The sequence below is a fragment of the Pteropus vampyrus genome, unplaced genomic scaffold (genome assembly GCF_000151845.1).
Source record: "Pteropus vampyrus isolate Shadow unplaced genomic scaffold, Pvam_2.0 Scaffold477, whole genome shotgun sequence".
NCBI classification, from domain to species: domain Eukaryota; kingdom Metazoa; phylum Chordata; class Mammalia; order Chiroptera; family Pteropodidae; genus Pteropus; species Pteropus vampyrus.
The window spans coordinates 1,661,083-1,682,856 of NW_011889258.1; the positions used below are offsets into that span (position 1 = coordinate 1,661,083).

Genomic DNA, 21,774 nt, shown 5'->3' on the forward strand with positions numbered 1-21,774 from the left:
CCTATAAAAGGGAGCTCAAAAGCCAACTATTTAGAAATGTTCTTCAGAGAAGGACACCAAATTTGGAGGATATGAATAGCCCCATTACCACAGGAGGGTGTTCTACTGGGAGAAGAGAGAGTGTACCAGATTTTTCCATGATTTGTATAAAATATATCTAAAGAGTAGTCATATCTCCAATTCTGTGTTTGCCAAACAACTTCTTGATTACTAAGCCATATGGGGTTTACCAGACGCAGAAGAAATAGTCAATTCTTGTGATTCATAAATTAGGATTATAGTTTAAACATTAACCTTTTTGTGAGTTTGGTTAGTGTTAGCTCCAAAAGCTTACTTAATCTGAGTTTCTAGAGTTTAGAGCTGGAGACCAGAATTTGGAAAATGCTAACATCATGATAACAGTCACCCTGAATGGCATAATTTTCTACTGGTCTTACTCTCAGGTCTTGCAACATTCTCCTTATTGTATAGATTTTTTAAAATTTTAATTAGTTTCAAGTATACAGTACCTTGGTTAGACATCTATATAGTTTATAAAACGATCCCCCTAATTGCTCCTTCTCTCCTCTGGTTTTCCACCTTGCCAATATATTAATGCTAACTACATTCCCTATGTCGTGCTCACCATCCCCGTGACCATCTATCATCTACTAATTTGTACTTCTTTAACCTTTCATTCCCTTCAAATACAGATCACAACAGGTTCCTTGGCACTAAGTATACTTTAATTACCAAGCTGTCATATAAGAGAAGCCTGTTTTAATATGAACTAAGCACAGATTTTCCTTACCATGTTAAAATAATTCCGAATTTTGGTCCCCCGGTCAAGGTCCCAAATAAAAATGTTCCCATCATGGCCCGCTGAAAGTATGATCCTTTGGTCAAATGGATGTGCTTCCAAAACAAATACTTCATCATCATGTCCCTGTGATAAAATCAATATTAAACATGAAAAGCAATTCTAACTATCTGGTTTATTTGGTCAAGAGATCTCAGGAGTGTGCTATCAATCTGGTTCAGATTAATTCATGCACAGCAATTTAACAGCATTTACTACATGGACACTACAATAAATAGTTAAGTTAGAGTTCCTTGTATATTTAAGTGCTGATTGTGTAAAGTATTCAATAGACAGAGGGCTAAAAAAGTATTTAAAATACAGTCTAAACCGGTTACAGCATATTAACCAGATCCCTGAAGTGGAATTCATATTTCTAAGACTCTGCTATTTAAAAGTCCACAGAAAATGTGACAAGCAGAATCATCCATTAACACCCAATTCTGCCATAGTGATAACTGACAAACCTTCATTGTTCTTTATCCAGCACTCTCTATCACTGGTATTCAAATTGTATGTAGGAGGCCCCATGATATATTCAAATAAGAAAGTATAGTGGCACTTAATATACTATCTGAAAAACGAGTTTACTGCTAAAAAAAGTTGAAAACCAATGCTCTATGTATATGTTTCCCTTCTAATAAATCAATGAATAACAGTATATAGAGATCTTAGATCAGGAGTTTGCAAAATGTTTTACCTGCAGGCCAAACCCAGCTCCCAGACATTTTTGTACACACAGCCTATGAGCGAAGAATGAGTTTTACATTTTTAAAAGGTTGCAAAAAAAAACCCAAAAAATATGCAACAAAGACCATATGTGCCCTGCAAAGCCTAAAATATTTACTATCCAGCCTCTTAAAGAAAAAGTTTGCTGACACCTGATTTAGATCATTGTTGATTTTCCTTAACTCCTGGTTAGAGAATACATGATTAAGAACAGGCTCCAAGTCTTAGAAAAGCATACAGGACATCCTGAAGTGGTATTTCACTTACGAAAACCTCAGCATATTACACATCAGGAGCTTCTAGAAATGACCATATATTTTGAACTTAAAAAGTGCATTTTATCCCAAATCATTGTATGAAAAACAGAATAATAAAGAAATCTGCCATATTACCATTATGGACAAAAATACAGCTTATTAAAAAAAATAATTGAAGACTGGCTCAAAATGTGAAGTATTAAGATGACTAGGTAAAATCCCCTTTACAATAAATACTGTCACAACTCAAAGTTTACCTAAACTCTTCTCCCAATCACCACAAAAAAAGCATTTCTTTGTTATGACAAAATCTCCTGCTGAATAATCAATTTGACATAGTAAATACTTTCTCAGGTTCCTAACCAATAAACAATAAAATCACTTTGTTAAACTCTAATGATAAAACTATTTCAGTGTGCAATGGAAAAAAGAGGCTTTTATAAATAGGGAATTTTAAATTTTGGCCATACAACTTAGGATAGAACACAGTCACTGGATCATAGAGAACAAAACCTAATCAAGTTGAGTAAATGTCTCAAGATTTATCATCTGCCCTATTTTTATGAAGCACACCTCTATGTCCACCACCACCACACAAATCGAAATTATCGTTATAGGCCATCCTACCCTTGACTCTCTACAGTATACTCAGAGTCTCTCTTATCTCCATTCTAATCTATTATCTCCGTCACCAAGACTATAAGGCATTTTTCAAAAGCATAATTCACATGTCATTCCTTTGCTTTTAAACCCTTTAATGGTTTCCTATTGGTGACATTTAGGCAGACACCTGGGTAATTTTAACCTATCTTTCAAATCTTAACCAAAATTTCACTTCCTCAAGAAGTTTTCTCTGACCCTCCCAGACCAGGTTTTGTCACCCTCTTAAATACTTGCATTGTCTTTTGCACTTTTCTTTCTTGGTATTTATTTGATGTTTTTTTTCTCTTAATAGGCTGTGAACTCCAGGAGGAAAAGGTCTCTTTAATTTACCACTTATTCCTAACACCTAACTCAGTGGTTGGCACACAGGAGAGCTCAATACTTACTGAGCTAAATGGAAGAAATTTAAACCCCACTAAGATCATGATATACAAATTGTTAACACAAAATATAAGTGTTATACTAAAACTAAGAAAATTTGACTAATAATAGGACTAAAAATAGTCTGCTCTAAAATGTCTTCAGTAAAATTCACTGAAAACAGAAGACCTATGAGTCAGCCCATGGAAAGAGCGCCACTAAACAGAAATCGAAACAAATTAAGGTACTTATTAAGACAGAATTTTACATGGATATATAAAACCAATGGCCACAACATGGCCTTTAAAATTGTGATTTTTAGAGGTATAGGCATGTGCTGTCTAATACTGGGGCTGCTAACCGCATGTGGCTATTAAGCATTTGAAATGCAGCTAGTCCAAACTGAGATGTTCTATAAGTATAAAAATACTAGATTTCAAAGATTTAGTATGAAAAAAGAATGTAAAATATTTCATTAATAATTTTTATATTAATTACATGTTTCAATGTTACTATTTTGGACATACTAAGTTCATTAAAATATTTTATTAAAATTAATTCCACCTGTTACACTTTACGTTTTTATTTTGGTTACTAGAAACATTAATATTATGTATGTGGCTCACATTATATTTCTATTGGAGTGTGCTGACATAGATGAATATTTCCTAATAAAGAATCAAGAAGGTCAGAAACATGGTAGAGTGAGAGATGTCCCCAGATCTCTTCCCTTGAAACAACAATAAGCTGAAAATCTAAAACTCAACAAAAAACACTCAAACTGCATAACCCCTTTCTTGAAGTTTTTGACCACTGTGGCCAGGGGAGTAGGCTTTCTCTGCGTATCCCCCATGCCTCCCACGACAGACAACAATCACGCCACTTGGAGGGTTGGGGGATAAGGTCGGCGAAACTTTGGAGGAGAAGTCACTAGCTTCATCTATCGCTGGCCTCTCTCCTTGCGGGGATTTTTCAGGCACCTCTTAGCAATTGGTGGGTCGGTATAAATCCCCAAACTGAATCACTGGAGTTGACTCCTCACAGAGTTCCAATGATACCACCCTAAGCCATATGAGGTTCGTCACAGAACTGCGGATTGGGGCTCAACTCTCGCTTCATGGCAAGGCCATGTCTCAATCACTCAGCACTCACTCTCTTTCATAAAACCTCCCACCATACCTTAACCTGTCCTGTGGAGAGTAAGCAGTCACTCCTCTTAACCTGTGGAGGACGCTCTGTTACTCTCTGGAGGGGGATCGGGCTTTCCTTTTGCCCAGTGTTAACCTAACACACTCCACCCTCCACCCTATGTACTTGTGAGGTCACGGTTTCCTCTAACAAATGTAGAGTACTTGGGTGACCTCAGGAGATGATCAGGCTCCCCTTCTACCCTATATAGGGCAGGACTTCAGCTATCTACCCTTTGCCCAGTTTTTCCTTACCGTGGCCCTGACATGTTTTAGTTTTCCCATTCCTCTGTTGTCCGATCCTTGCAGGGATCAGCAGCTGGGGCTTCCCCTTCCATCCTGTGAGGCGTCCACACGGGGTAATCCCCAGTGTGCACTCAGCGGGCTCAGCTACAGGAAAGGCCAGGATTTCCCCAGTGGGATACCCGAAGTCCGCCAACCGCGGGTGCTCTTCCTCCATGCTTCCTGGCCAACATGCCAGGAATCTGTTGCAGGAAGCGATACCCGACGGAGGAAATTGGACGCTCAGATAACTTTGTTAGAGGAAGGAGAATTTAATGCCAGCAGAGCGTGTGAGGCTTTAGCCGCACCAAAGCACAAGCTCACCTTGGTCAGATTTCTTACAGTTTATATACCTCTGCAGTGTCCATGCAAGGGATGCATGATTCCTTTGTCTGAGATTCTACGTGCACCTCGTGACTCAGGATGGGGTGGTGGAGTTTTGGATGGGGCTGCAAGTGGGGAAAGAATCCCTGGACCACCAGTCCTATCTACTTACAGATCGTTTCTCTTGTAGGTGTGGCAAGGGTCTCCAGAAGGCTATTTAAAGATCTATAGGGTGTAGTTAATCTATAACTGACTGAGTTGGTCATTTGTGCAAGCCCTTTGCATTTTTCAGATGCTTCCTTTCCTCTCTTAATACCATGTGTCATCACTATTTTACAATATGTCAACAGAGGTATCTCGAATAATCACTTCTCTAAGGGATGGTAAGTCATAGACAGTAAACTATAACTTAAAATTCCTGTCTTCTAGAATAATATCTTTTTTGACCATTTTAATTATTACAAAAACAGAATACTTACAGATAAAGTATGAAGAAGTTGCCCTGTGACTGAATTCCATACTTTCAAAAGGAAATTGTTCACTGCAGTAATAACTGTGGTGTCATAGCGATCCCAGGCCACCATAGTCACCTTAAGTTTTGTAACCTTATCTTCTCCAGATGGCAAGTTATTCCTAAACAAAATAATTTGCAAATCTGTAAATTCTTAAAAAAATTACAACTAAAATAGCAAATTATGATAAAAGTCTCTTAAAGAGACTTTTAGATATAAAAATTCTAAACCATACTTTTAAGCATTGACAAAATAAAATAATAAAAGTACCTATATAGGGCAACACTTTTACTTTACGGAGAAAAAAGGCACAAAATTACAAAATATTTTTAGTTGCATGAGAACAAAAAAGTTAAACTAAAAAGAAATTTACAAATATCTTAAAAAATAAAATACAAGGTTATGTTGGCTACCAGAAAATATGTAGAAAACACATGCTAAACACCTTATCCCTTAAATATTAAATTTTGTGGAACTAATAGGTTTTATAACAAGAGCAATGAAAAAATTCAGTAACTTTTGATTTAATCAAATATGGCATCAGAACTGGCTATGACTACAAAGTCTGTTCTGTATTGTTATTAATGAAAAGATAATTTTTTCAGTCATACCCTAAAGAAACCATAGCTTCCTAAAGAGGGAGTTATATATCTTCCAATCAACAGTGAAGACAATGAAATGGAATGCTGATTAAGTGTAGTTATAATGTAGAATAGTATTGCTAACAATACGAAACACTGTAAAGGTATCCTCAGTAAGAGAGAGAGTTAAACATATGATGCCATATAATAGGGATAACCTTACAATATAAAGTTCTATATATATATGATTTAAAGAAAAACTAACACAGAAAATAACTCATTGGGCACTAACAGAACACAGTGATCTTTGGATCACAGAGACCAGAATTTTAATGAGTCACCAATGTTTCTATCATACAGTATGCCAACCAACAGCAAGAGATAATTTAGAGACTAAGTTATAGATGTAAACTTTAAGTGTACCAATTAACTCCAAACTATTTTCTAATCTAAAAAGATTTTATTTACATTATTAAACATAATTCGATAATGTAAAAGATACTATACTATATGAGAACCACTAAAAATGTCTAATATCCAATCTTACCCAGTCATTTTAGTAGCCATATCTAGCACTATATTCTTCCATTCTTGTTGCTGATATTGCCAAATTCTTGCTGTTCCATCTCTGCTTCCACTAACAAATCTTAAACTGCAAAGAAACCATTACAATACCCTTATTACTTTGCTCCAAAAAGAAAATCACTTTTTTGCTACTTACAAAAGTAATACGTTCATCCTCATATAATACTGGAGAGAACAAAAATAGTACATTTTAGAAAAAAGTTTGGCAGTTCCTCAAAATGATCAACAGAGTTACCATATTACTTAGCAATTCTATTCCCAGGTATCTATCCAAGAGAAATGAAAATATAAGGCCACACAAAAACTTGTACACAAATATTAATGGAATTATTCATAATAAGCCCAAAAGTGGTAACAACACAAATGTCCATCAATTGATAAATGAATAAACAAATTGTGGTATATCTGTACAATCAAATATTATTCAGCAATAAAAAGGAATGAAACAATGATACATGCTGCAACATGGATAAATATTGAAAACATTATGCTAAGTGAAAGAAGTCAGTCACAAAAGATTCCATTTATGTGAAATGTCCAGAATAGGCAAATCTATAGGGACAAAAAATGGATTAATTGTTGCCTAGAGCTGAGGGTAGGGGTGTAAAAAGATTGGAGATTAAGAGCTAAAAGTTATGAGATTTCTTTTGGGGTGATAAAAATGTTCTAAAATTAATTGTGGTGAATGTTGCACGATCTTGTAAATATACTAAAAATCATGGAATTTTATGTTATGTGGATTCTATCTCAGTGAAACTGTTATAAAAATATATCCATTCACTCATAATTCTATCATTGTTCATACTTTTCTATTCTTTGATGATTTTATTAAAGATATATACAATACACTTATGTATTTCCCCCTACAGGAAATAGAATTACACTATATATAATGTTTTATACTTTCCTCTAACACAAGAGTATTTGTAGATATATTTATATATTTACAAATATAAAAGTACCATCATTTTTAGTAAGTGTTCAATTATATGGATGTATCTAAATATATTTAATAAGCCCCTTAATGATGAATATTTATCCAATCTTCACCATTATAAATAATGCTGTGAATATACACATCTTTGTACAACCTTATATACATATTTTCTTAGTCAAAGGGTGAACATATTTTTAAAGCTTTTGATACATACTGCCAAATTATTTCCCTAAAATATTTTTTTAACAATTTACAATCTTATCAAAAATTGTGGGTATATTGGGTGTTACCATTCTTAAGTATCCTGTCATTCTAAAAGAAAAAAATTGTTACTGTTATTCTAAATTGCATTTCTTTGATTATTACTAAAACTGGACATGTTATGATGTATTTATTGGTTATCTAATTAAGATTGTTTCTCCTTTAAGGAAAAAGGCAAGGAATTTAAAAGTTCAGATTCTTCTAGCATGAAAAAGTCGTAGTTATACAAATCTTCACACGTATAACTAAGTATAGTGCAATAAATCAACCTTAAAAATTATTTGAAGGTTTTTTTCATTGTTAATGTAGATGTCACTCTGTGGACCATCATTATTTACTTTTGCATTTAACAAAGATGAACAAATTCATCATAGTAATCACTTACTGTCATAAAAATATTTAAAAATAAAACATGGTCACTCACATCAAGTCCTTAGAGACATATATAGATGCAAATTTATGCTAAGTAGTTACACTTTTACATCTATGCTAGGTCAATTTTTAGGCCAGGGCAGAAGATTATTACTTTTTAGGGATCAGACATTTGAGAGAGTGTACAAATACCTGTATATAATTTCTGAGTTTACAAACATAGGAAATATGTTTTATATGAGTAGTAGAGTCAATAAGTGATATAGATGTTCAGCAGAAGATGCTAAAATCTGGAGCAGTCAGGTTTCAGGTAGGTCATGAACCTTAAAAAGAAGATAGAACTTAGAGAAAGAAACAGGAGGGAGAGGACAGAGAGCAGAAAAGAGAGGGAGGATGTAGGAGGGAAACAGAAGGCACGAATGGGAGGTAGGGGATGATATTTCTGACTAAGAATGGTGTGAGGTGAAATGTAAGTTAAAGAATGGATGAGAAAATATATATGGGATGTAACAAGAACAATGATTAAATCAATTAGGGTAGATTTAAGGATTTATATGGAGAATAGTAAATGAGAAAAAAATGTAGGTCTAAGTCAAGCTGTAGAGAGTTCTGAATGCCAGACTGGCATTTGAATTCCATTCTACAGACTAAGAGGAACACTAAAGATTTCTAAACAGAGCAACATTGATCTGATAGAGATGGATAGGATGTATTTAGAAGGGAGAAGAAAACTGGCGGTAATTGGTCAAATAATGGAATCCTGACTAAAGTGGGGGTGATAACAGAATTGGAAAAAGCAAAATACACAGAAAAGAAATTCAGAAAGGAAGAACTGATAGATATTGGTTCGGACTTTAGAAGAGATAGGGTAAGGATGTCATCAAAGATAGACAAGGGCTGTTAGCCTACAGGACTGGACAGAAATAATAAAGCATCTAGAGCACAGCTAGCTTACTTCTGAGAGAAAAGAAGTAAAATATGTCAAACATCTGTATACACAGATATATACTACATAGTTACCTGTCGCCATTGTTACAGAATTGAACAGCAACGACTTTGTCCTAAGACATAAAACAGATTTTTGATTAGAATTTATTTGTAAAATGAATAAAGTACTCTTCCCCTCAAATTCGCATGTAAAAGCATCAGAGTAGATTTTTAAATGCTATAATTTTCTTTACAAAAACTCTAATTTCTTTAAAAAATTAATGAAGCCTGAAACAATGCCATTAACTAAGGAGAAATACTTATCAGCAGTAATTTGAGACAAACCAGACATAAGCAAACCTGTTTCTAAACAATAATCTCAAAAGACAGCTAGTTCTGAATAAGTATTAGTTTATTATGTCCCTCCATAATAAGACAGCACACTAATCTAAAAAGCCATCTTAAAATAACTGATTTAATAGTAGTTAAATGAAATTTCCCACTTTTTCTTTTATTTCAAAAAACAATCATTTCCTGTTTCTCACATGGTTTATTTAATTATTTTGCAATGAAATCACCTGACAATCTTTAGGTACTATAGTTTAGATATTGCTGTTTGAATCTTCTTTTAATATGATGTGCATTATACTGATGAGAAGATTAAAGTATAAGCCAAAATGTGCATTTTCCTTCTCTATATTCCTTGATAATGTACCCTCAAATATTATATATATTTTCCAAACCACGTAGTTATTAAATTGCATTTGAACTTAATTTTTAATAAAAACCTGTGATACTACATATCTTTGTATTTAATTATTTTTCGTTTTTAGAAATTATTAAACTGTCTTCACACATTCAGAGGTATCTGTGATTCACATTGTTCCATGATTTCACTGGAGTATTTATCTGACAAATTCTGGATTCTCAATGCCAGGTGCAATAATTAGTTTTAGATGTTCTGAAAAGATACCTTATTTTCAATGACTAACAGCTGCCACGGATTTAAACAGAGAATGTTTAAGTTTTCTGACTTTTTTCTTAGCTGGGTCCCTGCAAAAAGAATTTTCTTCATTTTCCCTTCCCCTCATTTCTTTCCCATTATTAATTATCTCCATTGCATTCTGAAAACAATCATAATAAGATCAACAAACTAAATTCAGCAAAAAAAAATAATTTTCCTAAGACATATTTAATATGTTTTTTAATAATTGTGTAGACTTTAAAGAGTTTAAATAATTAATAAAATACAGCAGGCTAAAAGAGTATTTTCATAGACTATTATTGTTATGTATATATACTTTTCTACATAGTCAAATTTATCTTTAATATTATAATTGTACTAAACCCAGAAATTCACATTGATATTCATTACAAAAGAGACATCATATAGGTTTCAGCACCAATCTGTATTAAATAAGGGTACAGACCAGAGAAGAATAAATAAAATAAACTTTTTAGGGGTGTTAAAAAAGAAAACAACATATTTAAATTCTTCTTTTTTTTCTTACCGTATGTGACTCTAATTCAGCAATTTTCTCAGGGATCTCAGAACCCAAATAATATATTCTAATCACATGGTCAGTGCTACCTGTTGTAATGAACATTCCACCTGAAGGATTTAAAAAAACAAACAAACAAATACTGTACCAAGAAACTCTAAAAACCTTCTGATTGTTTCCTTAGTTATATGCTAACATATTAATAAAAAGTCTTCAAGAAATGCAAGGTTATCTTATAATCATTACAGACATACTACTATTTCAGAGAAAATTAAGTGAAATTTAAGAAAAACAAGAGAAATATTTAAAGGACAACTATAACGTTAACTCAACAAAAATCAACACTAAATACAGGACTTTGAATCATAAATATTAAAGGTCACATCCTTGATGAGGAATTCTTTGTATTTTATGCAAAAACATAACGTTCCAAAATTATTTCTAAAATGACCTGTATCTACAACTCTCTTTACAGTAGCTATAGTGGTTGAATGTAAAAACTCAACCGCTTTTGGGGTGATGAAAAATTCTAGAGATAAATAAATGGTGGTAATGTATGCAAAAACAATGTGAATATACTTAATGCCATAGAACTGTAGACTTTAAAATGGTTATTCAAATTGGTAAATCTTATGTTATATTTTACCACAAAAAAGTTAACTAGCTTGTGATTCCTAGCAGTAGAAAAGCACTATTTACACACTGTAAAAGTGTCTTATATATGGAGGCACTGTACATGTTTCTGAAAAGTCAGGTCAGAATTTTACTGTTGCATTGGGGGTGGAGTGGCTTTACTTTTACCAACTAAATTCTGCAATATAGAAAAACATATTAATGGTAAATAAGAAAAACCTCAAAAGCTCTCACAAGTTAGAGTTCACAAAAGTCTGTCTATTTTAACATATGGCTCACATTTTTTATATGATTCCATTAACATTCAAACGTATGCAATTTTTCTCCACAAAATTGAAAAATATATCTTTTACAACTGGATCATTAATATTTTGGATACTCAAAACATTCAACTTTTACACATACCAGAACTGAAAGATGAACAAGATATCTGAACTCCAGGTCTGGATCTCTCAGTAAATTTCACTGGGCGATCTCTAAGAGAAAAGTAAGATGTTTTAATTTTTCATCATGTTCATTTAATTAATGTGCAAGAATCATACAATGGATATTGACAGATTTAGCATCAATATTATAGAAACCGCAAAACTGATGCAGTCAACAAGTACTAGTCCCACCATGTAGGTTAAACAAACAATGCAATATACAGATGATGTAATATTGAGTTGTACACTTGAAACCTATAATTTTATTAATTGATGAAACTCTAATACATTTAAAAAAAAGAAAAAATGCATTTAACTTTGGAAATATACTTTATGATATCAGTATTATTACTACGGCTTTACAAACAAATTATCATGTCACTTAATAACACCATTAGGAGAAGTTCAAAGTCTTCTTACCAAAGTAATAAATGAAACAAATATTCATTACCAAAATTTTGTGTTAAATTAAATAATCTCTTCAACATTGGTTTCATAAAAATTTTATCCTAAAATCTCTAACGTCCAAGTGATGTAGGTATGGACGTGTATATATACTCACATGCACACATATGTTCATATACTTAAATATACACACTATTAAGAATCTCTCAAGATAATAAAGAAAAATAAATGTACTTGATTTTTCACAAAATTTCTAGCCAAATTCTAAACTTACCTGAACTTCATTGTTTTTACATGCCATTGCCAGAAACAGATTGTTCCATCAGCACCAGTAGAAGTGAGGTATCTGGTTGTGCCTTTAGTTGATGGACAAAACTTAAAAAAAAAAAACTAATTCAAACAGAAAACTTTCATGCTCAAAATTATTTTAAAGATAACAGGTTCTAAAATTATAATCACTTTAATAAATATACTTTAAATTCACTTAAGAATTTCAGTTTCAAGAAGTTAGTTATTTAAATATCTTAGCTTAATGAATACCTTACAAAAACTTTAAATATCAAAAAAACTGAAGGAAAAAACTGTGTCACTGAATTTAGAATAAAATATTTTAGTCCCAAAAGATAATGATTTAAAAAAACTATTCAACATCATACTATTAATAGAGGAAAAAACTCACAAAGTCATTGCTAGTTAAACCATTACAAATCTGCTACATATATGTTTATATAGCAATAATTATGAAATTTTTAGTTCCATATGAATAAGGGCATCAGAAGTAAATTTATAATCAATGATTAGGAAGTAAATATCTATTTGAATTTCAATATTATTCTTTAAACTGTAACTTCAATTAAGTACAATATCAATTTTGTCCTTTTTAAATTTAAATCATTTTCATTTACTTTAAACGGATGTTAAGTAGGTCAAATCTCTTTTCATATCACTGTAGAAAAAATAAATTAAAACAATATATTTAAGCTGACAATTTAAAGGATGACTGCTACCCTAGATGGACCATGAATGGACCATGTAGGATTCTCAGGCTCTGATTCTCAGTATTTTCTATCCTCAGAAAAAAATCACAAAGAGCCACTGGACTCCTGATGCCCGGGATACAGGAAAAAGTTAAAAATCAAACCAGAGTCTCTAGCATGAGTTTCTAAAATCCCATATAGAGATACATGAACACCTTTCATTGAGAAGAAGATTAGGTATCAAGATGTACAGAATTTAAATAAATTCTGAAATCATATCAAAAGAAAATGTTCATTATAGATATTAGACGTCATTTATTTAGTTTTTTTGTTTGTAAACACAGAACTTCGAATGCCTAGAGTTTAAATCAAGCAAAAATTATGAATTACTATTGTCCATTAATAGCTGATGCATAGTAAAGAAACCAGTACTCAGATAGCATGCTTATATCTTCACTTCTGAGATAGAGAAGCTTGCACTAGAAAGCTTAATCCGCAATGTATAGCAGGAGTCTGTGAATTACAAACCACATGCCAAATTCAGTTTGCTGCCTGTTTCTGTAAATAAAATTTTATTGGTATACAGTCACTTTACATTGTCTATGGCTGCTTTTGTACTGCAACAGCAGTTAGGTAGTTGCAACAGAGATCTTATGGCCTGCAAAGCCTAAAATATTGACTACCCAGCTCATAAATTTGCTGATCTCAGATATAGAAGAATGAGACAAATATGAAATAGTATAATTTTATTAAGTTTGAAGAAACACTAAAACCTTTATTATCCTCAATATTTAAATTGTTTCAATCACGAAGGGTACTATAACCCATTATACCTTATTTGGATTATTTTTAAATGAGAAATCACATTAGATTATAAAAATAAAAACTTATATGTGCATTTCTGAATACAAATACATAATTATTGAAGAATTTAGAAAACACAGAAAAACAGGATAAAAGGTACTTATAATCCCACCACCCAAAGGCAACCACTATTAACATATCATTTTATCATGATTTTATTTAAAAAAAAAAAACTAGGATAATACACCACAATGTTCATACAGAATCAATAAGCAAAGAATAAATAAAGCATTTAGAAAGCACGCTAAATGGTGATCATTAATATGGATAAAAATGAAACTAAGGGAGATATAGAGTGCTGGTAGGGGGGACGATTTACAATATTAGAGTCGTAAAGTGATCAGAAAGGGTCTCCCTGAGAAAGTGAAATATGCACAAAGTGCTTAGAAAGTGAGAGAACAAGCCATGTGAATATCCAAAAAAGTCCATTCCGGAAACATGAAATAGCAAGAGTAAAAGCAGTAGTGAAACTAGAGTCGTCTAAAAAAGCAGAGAGGATAGTAGCTAAAGCAGAATGAGAAGAGGAAACAAGTAATAGGAGATGAAGTCAAAGAGAGCTAGGGACTGAGAAAGTAAGTAAGGTCTTAAGGGTTATTGTAAAGGCTTTGGCTTTAATTCTGAGTTTGGAAGCTATTGAGGGTTCTGAGCACCAGTGACTTGATTTAACTTCCATTTTAAAATCACTCAGGCTGCTATGCAGAGGCTAGATATGGGCAGGAGAGAGGGAAAGGAAGAGCAAGAAGATCGGTTAGAAGTCTCTTTCAATAATCTAGGTCACAGGTGATTGTTGTTTGAAATAGAGTAGTATAATGCAGGTCATGAAAATCTGTCAGATTCTAGATGCATTCTGAAGGTAGAGAGAATATGATTTTCTAACAAGTTAGATATGGAATATAAGACAAAGAAGAAGGTCAAGGAGGACTACTAAGAGCAATTGGAATTGCTATTTCTTTAGATGGAGAAAGCTTTGGGAAGAACAAATCTGAAAAAGGAAAACAGGAGTTCAATTTTAAATATGTTGCCTTTGAGATGCCTAGTAGACAGTCATGCAATGATACCAAGTGGGTAGCTGAAGATATAGGTATGAAGCCGAAAGATAGATCCCAAAATGGAAATATAAGTTTAGGAGTCATCACCTTACAGATGAAATCCAAAGCCATGAGATTTGATGAGATCACTAAGGGAAAGAATGTGATATAGAAGAGGTCCATGGATCTCTTGGACCTCTTCTATATGTTAATAAAGAATAAATGGGGTTAAAACTAGCCAATGAAACTATTAAGGAGCCAAACAGTATCATTAAAATTTTTTCAGTATAGTCAATTTTTAATGTTATATGAGATTATTTCCAAATTCCAGAAATAATACTATCAGATAGGATGGTGGAAATACAAGTACCTGCTAATCTTCCCAAACAAAATCCATAAAATAACTTCAACTAATCAAAAATTTGACATGAAACTTTTTCAAATCTAACATGCTACATCGAACTCAATCCCTGCTAACTCCTCATAAATAGGAAATATATTACTTAATAACACACACGAACACAAATACACACGACTGGCATACTTATTAGCAACTAAAGAATAAAGAAAAGTAAAGGGAGTAATTATGCCATGCACAGAAGTGGTATCTTTGACCAAATTGTAAAACGCTGTTTTAGAAAGATTCGCACTCTAAGAAGAGGTTCAGCTAAGTTTTATTAAATAAAAGTTCTTTTAAGGGCATCTAGGGCTTTCACTAGCAACATCTGGTAAAAATACTATATGAACAAGTATTTAAAAGAAGTCAATGTGCTGTATGACAAACATGAAGTTGAACTAGGAAATCACTGAAACTAAGAATAAAAATTTTAGTGATGTCAGAAACATGGCGGAGTGAAAGACACCCCTAGACCTCTCCGCTTGAAACAACAATAAGCTTAATATCTACGACTCAACAAAAAAACTTCCAAAATACACACTAGCATGTCTGCATGTGGGATAGGCGCATAAGAGCTACCATAGATCAGAACCCGGGAGTCGAGCTGTAGACTGGGAGAAAGAAAGAAGCTGCCTCTAGAACCAGGAACTCCCAGCAGAAGGATAGAGAAGGGAAAATGGGCGGCGGTTTCCCTGAACAGCCCTACCTGAGTGAGCTCCACGCGAACGGCGACAGTGCCCAGACATCAGGGCAGAAAGGAGAGAAGTGGGAAAGGCAGAGAAACAACACTTGATTATTACCATTATTACAGGCCCCGGCTGCAAAACACGAGGCTAAGCTACAGGCCCATTCACTAATCCAGAGGGCCCCTCCTCCAAGATCAAACACCGCAGAGCCCTGGGGTAATCTGAGCAAATGCTACCGAAACAATCGCTAACACTGACAGGGACTGAGACTAAGAATAGTGAGCATGACTGAATATTTATAAGAAAAAAAAAGGCATTATTAAGTTTTATACAAAGCAGGGATCCAAAAGGCTTAGACGCCACCCGCTGGAAAGCAAAAGAAAAAATGCCTTCTTTGCAACAGGCTAAAGAGAGAACTTTATACAATAAATCTTTCTGGGGAAAAAAGCGGAATACGCTACCATGAATGCCCAGACAGAGAAAGAGCCCAGTAAACATCATGAACCAAGGTGACAGGGTAATACAGAAAGAAAGAAAAAAATCTCCAGAAAATGAGCTTAAAGACATAGAAATATGCAAGTGACATAAATGAGAGAGAAATCAGGATGGTACTTCTGAAAAAACTCAATGAGATACAAAATAATTCTTATCAACAATTCAAGGAAGTGAAAAAACAACTAGATCAGCAGAATGATTTTTTAGCAAGGAGACTGAAACCTTTAAAAAGAAACAAATAGAACTTCTGGAGACGAACAGTACACTGAAAGAGATGAAAAATGAAATAGAAAGCTTGAGAAATAGAGTCGACAAAATGAAGAAAAGAATCAGTGATATTGAAGGCAGAAATCTAGAAATAAATCAGAAGGAAGAAGAGAGAAACCAAAGAATGAAAAATAATGAAAGACAAATACAAGAACTAGCTGATACCATAAGTAAAGGAAACATAAGAATATTGAGCATTCTTGAAGAGGAAGAAAAGGAGCAGGGATTAGAAAGCATTTTCAGACAAATAGTTGATGAGAACTTCCAAAATCTAAGGAATGAGTTGGAGCTTGGAATTCAAGAATTCAACAGAACACCCTATTATCTCAACCCAAAAAGGCTTTCGCCAAGATACATTGTAATAAAATTATTCAAATATCAATGACAAAAAGAATTTTCAGGGCAGCCAGGGAAAAGAAAATGGTAACCTATAAAGGAAAACTCATTAGATTATTGTCAGATTTCTCAGAACAAAACTTACAAGCCAAAAATGAGTGGAATCAAATATTCAAACTATTAAATGAAAGGAACTACCACCCAAGAAGAATGTATCCAGCTAAGCTCTCTTTTAGATATGAAGCAGAAATAAAGACCTTTCTACATATAAAAAAATTTAGGGAATTCTCCATTATGAGACCCGCATTACAGGAAATACTAAAAAGGGTCAGCTCACGTAAAACAAAATGACAAAATAAAATACATAACTAGGAGTAAGGCAACTAACAGGCAGAAAGAAACAGAGGAGTGCAAACCTTACTAAGAACAAGGCATTATAAGATTAAACAATAAGAAGAGATTTGCTATAGCAAGATAGTAATGAACGTTCAGCATACATAGGGGCAAACTAAGACTTAAATGACAGAAATGGGGAGGATTTAAAGATCCAAATTCACAAAGAGAAATGGAGGTAAGGCATACACAGAAGAAAATGGACTACTATAAATATATATATATATATATAACTGTCCTCTACATATTCATAATTGTAAACACATGTAAAATATTAAGAACTGAAGTATATAACATAAAACAAGAAGGACCAGAGGGCATATCCAAAAACCCAATTAAAAAAAATAACAAAAACAAAAAACAAAAGACAAAAAAAGGAAAAACAGACATATAAGGACAAGGAAGCAATGGAAACACTAAGCTACCAGGAAGCAAAAGATAAAATGGTTGTAGGAAAACCTTATATTTCAATAATCACCCTAAATGTAAATGGACTGAACTCACCGATAAAAATGCACAGAGTTGCAGATTGGATCAGAAAACAAAACCCAACCATATGCTGCCTCCAGGAGATACATCTCAGTTCCAAACACAAATATAGGTTCAAAGTGAAAGGGTGGAAAATGATATCTCAAACAAACGGCATTCAGAGAAAAGCAGTACTAATATCGGATAAATGGACTTCAAAATAAAAAAAAAAAGTAAAGAAAGATACTGAGGGACATTTCATAATGATAAAGGGAATCGTACACAAAGAAGACATAACACTTGTGAAATATCTACGCTCCCAATCACAAAGCCCCAGAATGTATAAAGTAATTACTAAATGAACTAAAGGGAGAAACAGACCAAAACACTATTGCAGTATGGGACCTAAATGCCCCACTTTTGGATATAGACAGATCATCCAAACAGAAAATCAATAAGGAAATAACATCCTTAAATGACACATTAGACCAACTGGACATAATTGACATTTACAGAGCCTTCCATCCCAAAATAGCTGCTTATATATTCTTCTCTAGTGCACATGGAACATTCTCAAGGATTGACCATATACTGGGACACAGAGATAGCCTCAACAAATAGAAGAGGGTGGAAATCATACCAACCATATTCTCTGATCATAATGCTTTGAAACTAGAGATCAACTGCAAAAAGAAAGCAGGAAGAACCACAAATAATGGAGATTAAACAACATGCTACTGAAGAATAACTGAGTCAGAGGAGACATAAAAAGAGAGATCAAGAGATATATAGAAATGAATGAAAATGATAGTACAACATATCAAAACTTTTGGGACATGGCAAAAACGGTAATAAGAGGAAAGTTCATATCATTACAGGCCAATCTCATAAAACAAGAATGAGCCCCCAAAAAGCAACCTATGTTTCATCTTGGAAAACCAGAAAAGGAAGAACAAATGAAGCTTAAAATCAGCAGAAGGAAAGAAAGAATCAAAATTAGAGCAGAATTAAATGAAATTGAAAACGAACAAACACAAAAAAATAGGAAAAATAAATGCAACGAAGAGCTGGTTCTTTGAGAAAGTTAATAAAATTGACAAACCCCTGACTAGACTCAGTACAGAAAAAAGAGAAAAAACACAAATAAACAAAATTAGGAATGAAAGGGGGGAAATTACGACAGACACCACAAAAATACAAAGGATCATACAGGAATACTATGAAAAATATACAACACCAAATTTAATAACCCAGAATAAATGGACCAGTACTTAGAAAGTAACAACCTTCCTAGACTGAATCAAGAAGATCTGGAAAATCTAACTAGAACAAACAGCAGTATGGAAATTGAAACAATCATCAAAAATCTACCAAAAAGTAAAAGTCTAGGAACAGATAGCTTTACCAGTGAATTCTACCAAACATTCAAAGATTTAATATCTATTCTCCTCTCTTCCAAAAAAGTCAAAGAGGAGGCAAAACTTCCTAACTCGTTTTATGAGGCCAATATTATCCTGATACCAAAACCTGGTAAAGATAACTCAAAAAATGAAAACTACAGAACAATATCTCTCATGAACACAGAAGCAAAAATCCTAAGTAAGATACCAGTGAAACAAATACAGCAACATATTCAAAAGATTATACAGCACAATAAAGTGGGCTTCATCCCAGGGGAAGAGGGATGGTTCGACAGATGCAAATCAATTAATGTAATACACCACATAAACAATGATCATATCAATAGATGCAGGAAATTCCTTCAACAAGATACAACATCCATTTATGATCAAAACACTGATAAAATTGGTATACAAGGAAAGTACCTGAACATAATAAAGGCCATATATGACAAACCCTCACCCAATATTATATTTAATGGTGAAAAATTAAAAACCTTTCCTCTAAGATCAGGAACAAGACAGGGCTGTCCACTATCACTACTGTTATTCAGTATAACACTGGAGGTCCTAGTGAGTGCAGTAAGGCAAGAGAAAGATATAAAAGTCATCCAAACAGGAAACAAAGAAGTCAAACTGTCACTATTTGCAGATGACATGATTGTCTATATAGAAAACTCTAAAGACTCCACAAGAACACTCCTAGAAACAATAAGCAAATACGATAAAGTTTCTGGATACAAAATCAATGTTCAAAAATCCATAACATTCTTATACTCTAATAATGAAGTGTCAGAAAAAGAAGTTGAAAAAATAATTCCTTTTGCAATTGCAGAAGAATAAAATACCTAGGAATAAATCTAACTAAACATGTGAAGGACCTATGTGATGAAAACTATAAGATCCTATTAAAGAAATCGAAGAAGATACAAAGAAATGGAAAGATATTCCATGTTTTTGAATTGGAAGAATCAACATAGTTAAAATGAGCTTATTACCTAAAAAAATTATATGGATTTAATGCAATCCACATCAGAATCCCATTTTTTAAAGAAATAAAACAAAAACTCATCAGATTTGTATGGAAGCACAAAAGACCCGGAAATGCCAAAGCCATCCTGAGAAAAAAGAACGAGGTTGGAAGCAACACTGTGCTCGACTTCAAATTATACTACAAAGTGACAGTAATCCAAACAGCATGGTATTGGCAAAACAGACACGCGAACCAGTGGAACAGAATTGAGAGCCCAGATGTAAACCCATGTTTATATGGGCAAATAATTTTCGACAAAAAAGCCAAAAACATACAGTGGAGAAAGGAAAGTCTCTTCAATGAATGGTACTGGGAAAACTGGAAGGCCACCTGCAAAAGAATGAAACTACACTGTTGTCTATCACCACACACCAAAATTAACTCAAAATGGATTAAAGACTTGAATATAAGACCTGAAACAATAAAATGCATAGAAGAAAACATAGGAACTAAACTCAAGGACCTTGGATTTAAAGAGGATTTTATGAATTTGACCTCAAAAGCAAGGGAAGTAAAAGCTAAAATAAATGAATTGGACTCCATCAAAATAAAAAGCTTCTGTACAGTAAAAGAAACCATCAACAAAGTAAAGAGACAACCATCCAAATGGGAAAACATATTTGCAAGTAATGCCTCTGATAAGGGCCTAATATCTAAAATATACAAAGAACTCATACAACTCAATAACAACAAAAAAACAAATGATCCACTCAAAAATGGGCAGAGGAGCTGAACAGACACTTCTCCCTAGAGGACATACAAATGGCTGACAAACATATGAAAAGATACTCATTATCGCAACTATTAGGGAAATGCAAATCAAAACCACAATGAGATACCATCTCATACCTGTCAGAATAGCTGTTATCAACAGGACAAGTAATAACAAATGTTGGAGAGGATGCAGAGTAAAAGGAACCTTCATACACTGCTGGTGGGACTGCAAATTGGTATAACCGCTATGGAAAACAGTATGGATGTTCTTCAAAAAAGTGAGAATTGATCTACCATATCATACAGCAATCCCTGTACTGGGTATTTACTTCAAAGACTTGAAAACTAATATCTGAAAAGATATTTGCACATCGATGTTCACAGCAGCATTATTCACGGTGGGCAGTACATGGAAGCAACCAAAGTGTCCTATGATAGATTATTGGATAAAGAAGCTGTGGTACATATATAAAATGGAATATCACTCAGCCATAAGAAGAGATGAAATATTGCCATTTTTGACAACGTGGATGGAACTCGAGATAATCATGCTAAGCAAAATAAGTCAGATGGAAAAAAATGAAAAACATATGATATCACAGATATGTGGGATATAAATCTAAAAGCAAGAAACAAACAGGAAAAACAAACAGAGACCAATGGAAATGTACAATAGACTAGTGTTTATCAGAGGGTAAGTGGGAGGGGAGAGGAGGGAGGTAGTTGGCGTAAAAGGGGTCAAATATGTGGTGACAAAGAAATCTAACTATGGGAGGCAAACACACAATGCAATATATATATGCCTTACTGTTAAATTGTATACCTGAAACTTACTGGATTTCATTAACCAATGTTACCATAAAAAATAAATTAATTAATTTTAAAAAAAGAATAAAAATTTCCCTAATGTTAAACTATTCTCTGTCTCTCTCTCTC

At 33.4% G+C, this 21,774-nt stretch overlaps 1 protein-coding gene across 4 annotated transcripts in view; it reads right to left on the bottom strand.

Annotated features, from left to right (window-relative positions):
* Positions 1–21,774, bottom strand: part of BRWD3 (bromodomain and WD repeat domain containing 3) — a 126,536-nt gene that overhangs the window by 49,311 nt on the left and 55,451 nt on the right. For all 4 annotated transcript variants that reach the window (XM_011382473.2, XM_023524575.1, XM_023524579.1 and 1 more), the window contains 7 exons: positions 12,055–12,155; positions 11,356–11,426; positions 10,327–10,427; positions 8,909–8,949; positions 6,281–6,385; positions 5,120–5,273; positions 791–925 (listed from right to left, as the gene is read on the bottom strand). In XM_011382473.2, the coding sequence (XP_011380775.1) occupies positions 791–925; positions 5,120–5,273; positions 6,281–6,385; positions 8,909–8,949; positions 10,327–10,427; positions 11,356–11,426; positions 12,055–12,155 (708 nt within the window). The remainder of the gene's footprint in view (positions 1–790; positions 926–5,119; positions 5,274–6,280; positions 6,386–8,908; positions 8,950–10,326; positions 10,428–11,355; positions 11,427–12,054; positions 12,156–21,774) is intronic.